The sequence below is a fragment of the Fundulus heteroclitus genome, chromosome 24 (assembly GCF_011125445.2).
Source record: "Fundulus heteroclitus isolate FHET01 chromosome 24, MU-UCD_Fhet_4.1, whole genome shotgun sequence".
NCBI lineage: Eukaryota > Metazoa > Chordata > Actinopteri > Cyprinodontiformes > Fundulidae > Fundulus > Fundulus heteroclitus.
Window position 1 is genome coordinate 25,993,082 of NC_046384.1, and position 6,425 is coordinate 25,999,506.

Consider the following 6,425-nt stretch of genomic DNA (forward strand, 5'->3'; position numbering starts at 1 on the left):
AAATTTAAGTCACCCCGCCACAGAATAGAGTCACTACTCTACAGAATCAAAAGGGGTTAGCTAAGGAGTTTTTGACCACCTGTTCATGAGTTCTCCTTTTGAGGACACATCCCACTGTGGAGACCAGACAGATACACAACTCATTTGAGGTAGTGTGGATCCCTTCTCCCCTGGGACAATAAGGGATCATGCAGGATGATTTTAAGATGATCAGTGGGTAAATTGATGTCCAAAGAGTAAAATGCTTTATTCTTTAAAAAGTCATTTTAAAATCATCAACACAAAATACCAATTAAATTTAAAAATCTCTCTCAAAAAAAAAAAAAACAAAAAAAAAAAAAAAAAAAAAAACCACACGTCAAAGTTTAGAGAGTATTCTTAAACTACCTGAATCTTTCAGAAAGCCATTGCTGGACAATCTGTAGCAGAACATTTTAAAAGGTTTGATGTCCAAATATGCATGTGACAGTGAGCCTGAGGAAACTGTGTGTCAGACAAAAACATAAAAAATGTCTAGATTCTTCAAAAATTAAAAGGAAATGCAGCCTCCTATTCAGGAAAAAACACTCAGAACAGCATTTATGTTCTGTTTGCAATCCTTTTAGATCGTCTCAGTCCAGCCTGCAGAGGACTGAGCGGGTTGATTTGTTGTCTTCTCTCTCTGGTTGCTTTCACATGCTTTAAGGGCTCTCTTGTCACAGCTACAGATTTTTGTTGCAACATTTCTTTTACTGACCCACTACATTTTCCACTCATCCCTTTGTTGTTTGTCTTTCTTGATTTACAGTTGGTTTCTGTATTTTCACCCATTTTAAGAGCCTCTCTTTGATTTTTGGAACATCTTGGTTTGCTTTTAGCAACTTGTAGCTTCTCTGAATCCTCAGGCTTTTCTGCGTTGGTCTGTACCACAAAAGAAACAAAAAATATTTTATATATTTTACAGCATATCATTACCAAATCAGCTAAAATATGCAATATAAAGTCTAAACACACACCTCTTGCTGGAATATGTCTAAATTCGCATTTGTTAATTGCCCCATCAGCTCCTGTATCTTCAGCTAGAAAGTAAGAAATTTCTTTATCATCACCCAATGGGGAAAATCAGGAAAGACAGAAAACACAGCTGCTGAATATAAAAGTGTTCTGCTGGGTCAATGTCAGGCTACGTCAGGAAGAAACGGTTACTGCCAACCTTTTTATTTTTCTTTTGCACATTATTCATAGAACAATTTAAATATTTAACACGTGAGCTAACATTTAAAGCTTATATCGTGTGTTTATATTAATTTTCTAAAACATATATTGGTGTCCATCAGATGCTAAGTTATAGCTTCTTTATTTGAATATTGGGTTGAAATTTAAAGTAAATTTAGCCATGATGCCAAGTTTTTAGTGTAGATTTTATTGACGCTGCTATTGCTGTAATAACATGTTTTTGAACAAGCAATGCATTTACAGTCTCAAATACAGCAAAATACTACAACACTCCATTTGCAGCATAGTCTAAGGGGCTGCTATCCCTTTCCCTGCATCAAATGTATAGATAATGTTAGTCATGTATTTCAATGTTGCATACTTTGAATATGTAAGATTACATATAATAGGAGAATTTCCAGTTTCTACATTCTCTTTTTTTACAGTTTTATTTATGACAGCATATGACATTGATAAATACAATATGCATTCTTGGCTGTACATTTTATCAAAGCCCCAATAAGCAAAACAATTATAAAAAAATGAAACAAAAAGTATATAACGCGAATAATAGCAGTTAAATAATTACATTAGATTCGTGGCCGGCGTATCCAACTATGGCATGGTGCACATTTTAAAAGTTTCCATATATTTCAAGAATGGCTGCCATGATTTGTTAAATTTAGTCAATGAGCCCGTTAGTGTACCTCTAATTTTTTCCTTGTATAAAAACCTCATAAAAAAAGGTCAGCTATGCACTGATCATGAGTAGGCGGAGTTTCTTTTTTCCAATTCACAAGTATTAAACGTCATGCAAGTAAAGAGGCAAAAGCAATAGCATTTTAATAGTGTTTAATAATAGACGTGCCTGGTGGCATCACCCCAAAGAGTGCAATCAAAGCCAAGGGAGCAAGTTTGATTTTATATATGTCTCAGAAAGTGTCTTAAATATAGCCGTCCAATAGTTATTCATACTTTTTGGACATGCCCTACTCTGAACAAGTGAGCCAATTTCTGCTTTGCAGCGATTACACATCGGATCACTATCTGGATAAAACTTTGCTAATCTTTCTTTAGAAATATGTAAATGTTGAAGAACCTTGAATTGTAGGAGCCCATGCCTATCACAGATAGAGGACGAGTGTACCCTATGCAACATACAGTCCCAAAGATCAGCTGAGATGTTCATCGCCAAATCTTCAGTCTCTACATTTTCAAGAAGCAGTCTTGGATGCTCTACAAGTTTCCTGGAATGATTAAAAAGCTGGTGAAATGAATTCAACTGGATTCTTGGTAAATTTGGTCAATTTCATTTTGCTTCCAACTGTTGCTCTTGCATCATGGCTTAGCACGAAGCTTAAAGCTTTAACTCTTCATTGCGTTTTGTAAGCCCAGGCTGGGTGGTTCTTATAGGTTTGTCAGTTTAGTCAGTGGTGCAGTCTAATGTATAATCCCGTTTTTGACATGTGTTGTCATTTCTTGTCCTATACAGATCAGAATTCTACCAGATAATATTCACGTCCCTCTCTGGTTTTCTCCTGCGACAGAATGGGGACCTGTGTGTGTACCCTGCCTCTCGGCCATTGACAGCTGGAGATAGGCACCAGCACCCCTCGCGACCCCAACAGGGATAAGCGTGTAGGAAAATGGATGGTTTTCTCTCCATTGTTGGTGGTACCAAAGGTTAGGGCTGATATTAGAGAAAACACACACACACACACACACACACACACACCTCTCTTTGCTGGGGTCCGTTCTTCATACGTTGCTTAAAACATCCGAGATCAAATGACACATCCAAGATGATTTCATCCGGCTAATCATGATCCGGCTAATTGGGTTCTTCGAACACACCTGTTGTTTATGATTAGTATGGCTGGATTGAGTTATCTGAGACAACTGCGCGTTCATGCGTTTGTTTAAAAGGGGAAATGTATTGATAGTAGAAACAATGATCAGTAGCGCTGCTATTGGCTGTTCAGCATGGCCAAAGAACGCCCACAGTTTTTCTCTCAAGCAGAACACGAGCTTTTAATGGAAGGTTATGCCGAATTTGAGTCATTAATTAAAACGACAGTGAACACCTCAAAGTCTGCTTAAGCCAGGAGAGAGGGCCGGCAACAAGTAGCGGAAAAATCTACCATGGACAGTATTTACGCATTAATTTGTCTATCACTTTCCACAGTATTAATTTTTGCATTTTAATAACTTGATATTTACTTTGTTCTTTTATATCAGAGCCTCCACAGGACCCACTAGAACATGGGAACAAGTAAAAGTGAAGTACAAGAATATTCTACAAAATGGTAGCCTTTAATTATTATACTTTATTTTAAAAAGGCACTTGTTATGTCAAGAGATCCAAATTTCGGTGTCATTTCTTAGACACTGGAAGTAAAGAACACGTGCAAACTGGGATTTTTAACAAAAAATGATCTATATAAAAAATGAAGTTCTTCCTTTTCCAAGTCATACACAGTTTACACGGTAAAACTGTATTGCTCCGTGGCCAGATAGTCCATCCATAGTTTTTTCTAATACAATATACGGCTCGACAGGAAGCAAGCCTTTCAAAGTAAAACTAAACTTCACAATAAAATGGCCCGAACAAATCTTACTGAATAGGATAAAAATAAAAAACAAACCATCATACAAATAACTTAAATATTTTATATTTATGGCTCCAACGCCACTTTTTCCTCTTTAAAGGCCACTGTTAGAATGATGTTTGTCTATTTATAACAGCCACCAAGAAAATCTCTCTAGAATTACACTGTCGCGCTGCGCTAAAGGATCCTGTCTATTGCGCAATACGCGATTAATTCGAAAAACCCTGCAAATTATTCTTGCACCTTCCGCAACAGGTTGCTGTCGTAAAACTGGACATTGATACGACAGACTTCCCTATCTCCTCCGCTTATAAAGCTGCGATCTAATACTGTTTACATGAAATAAACCTGCTCGAGAGCAGGCTTAAGCTGGCGCACATGTTGCTATGACAACAAGTGCAGGATGTCTTTCGAAGAACCAAACGATCCAAGATCATGCCAAATCGTCAACAATGAAATCCTGCTAACTGAGTTAGCGACGTACGAAGAACGGACACCTGGTCTGTCTTTCTGCAATCAACTGCAAACTGTAGAATTGTGTCACATTGAATGCAATTGATGGCTTTTTAAAGTTACTGAGGCAAATTCTACTGGCTATAAAGTGTTTTACAAGAAAAAGAGGTAGTAAAATGAATACCATGTGAAGTTCAATCAAACCGGTTATCATTTTTCAAGTACTCTTGGGAGCAAGACTTGCTATGAAATAATATAAAAAGCATTTCTTACCTCCTCAGTTGAAACTTGAATTTTATGGTGGCTTCTATCTTCTGCTTCTTTTTTGCACCTTAAACATAAATGGGTAATTTTCAGCTTAAGTCTCATTGTGTAGAACATAAAAGACATTCTGTGGAAGGCATTACTTTTCTGCAATAGTCTCCTCCATTTGAGCAATAGCCTTCTTCTTCTGGTCAGTGAAACTCTGGATTTTTTCCATTGTGACCATGGCCAAAAGTGATTTTGTGTCCAACTCTGCAAGGTCTAGAGGTGAGGCATTTCCAAGGGCCAGTTTTGCCCACTTGGACAATTTTTCATTTGAGGGGTACTTTAAGATAGACAACAGCATGGAAGTTTAATTTTAAATGCTTATCTGAAACAGCATAACCATTGACTGATATGATTAGAGCTTCAATTGGTCAATCTAGACGCCACATGCCTGGTTTTGGCCACCACAGACATACTTTAAAAGCTAATGTTACTTCAATAAAGCCATTCTTCTTATACCTCAGCCATGTATTTTTGAAAATTATTACATATTTGATATTTGTTAAATTACAATCATCCTGATGTTCTAGTATGGACTATTGTAGAATCTCTTGTTTATCGTAAATCCAGAGAGAGAACCTTACCTTGTTGAAACTGACCAGCATAACCTCCCTGGATGCAAGCGCAAGCTCCAAAGCATTCATTGCATTTTTCAGGAAGGCCTGGGTCTCTGCCAAATCTCCCTGGGGACAATTTCACAGTGTAGTAAGGGATATTTTGCTTGCAAAACTTGTGCCTGGAAACAAAATATACCTGAAGCCTTTTAACAAGTTCATCTTCGGTCTTCTTCTTAATGAAACATATGTCATCAGAAGTGAGACAATACCCTTTCATGCCCTTCAGCAAAGCATAAGGGTTCTCTATATTTAAAGAGAACATGGGGGAATTCGGTTACTTGTATAAAACATTTTATGAGGAGGCAAATCTGATCATCAATTTACCCATTTTAAGACCTCTGCAACCAAGCACCCTAGCATCTCCATTTGACTGTGGTAAGAGGAGACATTGATCAATTAGGGGCCTGTAGTAAAATCATGACTGTAGGACAAAGACTGTACCTTAGCACTGATTTTTGGCATCACAAATTCCCCATCTGCATCATCAAAATTCAAGTGCCGCATTACACTTGTCATAGGGGGGGTGCGGGGAAGCTGACGACCTGACGGGATGAACTTTGCACTGCATGTCAGCGCTTTTGCTTCCATTTTTCCTCTTTTTGGAAGACAAAATAAATAAATAAAAATCCACAAACATAAGAAACACCCAAGTTAAGCTGCAAGACCTCACTCTAATTCCCCCAGAAACATGAAGCAAAATTAACACTTCCCATTTTTGCCACGTTTAAATCTTGTACATACTACCTCCTTAAGTTGTTTGTTGGGAAGTTCCACAAGCCACTTTAAAAATAACTTGCTTGTGTCCTTTTTGTCAGTCAGTTATCACCACATAATTGGTTTCAGCTGATTCAGAGCTGCCTGCTTTTCTCTTTTCGACCACCAGATAGAACCAGAGCAAAGAAAAGCATTCAGTTTTGAAATAAACAAAAGCAGTACTATAACTACAAAGTTTGCATTTTACAATGTTAAAACAAATAAATGTGCATATACAAACAAATGTCATGATTACAAGGTGAAAAGATAAGGTTTCTCATCTATATAAAAACTAATGACAGAAAACAGTTTATTTGTACTTATGTCAATTAATACCTCATGAAATCATTCACTCACACTTTACTATACAACCTCCTTTATGTCACTGTTGTTACAGGAAATGTAAAAATAAAAACAGAAAACAACACAACGTTTGGCTAGCATAGCTTCAATTGCATGTATTAACAATAGTTATCCAGGCTCTGACTTC

The 6,425-nt window shown here is 37.2% G+C and overlaps 1 protein-coding gene across 4 annotated transcripts; it reads right to left on the reverse strand.

The window, feature by feature from the left end:
* Nucleotides 1-334: 334 nt before the first annotated feature.
* LOC105920972 lies at nucleotides 335-5,997 on the reverse strand. Of its 4 annotated transcripts, XM_021312979.2 has the most exons (9): nucleotides 5,927-5,997; nucleotides 5,624-5,777; nucleotides 5,507-5,552; nucleotides 5,319-5,425; nucleotides 5,150-5,248; nucleotides 4,664-4,845; nucleotides 4,530-4,587; nucleotides 996-1,058; nucleotides 335-900 (listed from the first exon to the last, which is right to left on the reverse strand). In XM_021312979.2, exons 2-9 carry the CDS (start codon nucleotides 5,768-5,770, stop codon nucleotides 580-582), a joined length of 1,023 nt encoding a protein of 340 aa, XP_021168654.2. In that variant the 5' UTR covers nucleotides 5,771-5,777; nucleotides 5,927-5,997; the 3' UTR covers nucleotides 335-579. The 4 variants fall into 4 exon arrangements, with proteins under 4 accessions (XP_021168654.2, XP_021168655.2, XP_021168656.2 ...); XM_021312980.2 differs by lacking the exon at nucleotides 5,927-5,997 and having other exon boundaries at nucleotides 5,624-5,918; XM_021312982.2 differs by lacking the exons at nucleotides 335-900; nucleotides 996-1,058 and adding an exon at nucleotides 1,485-2,441.
* Nucleotides 5,998-6,425: the final 428 nt, after the last annotated feature.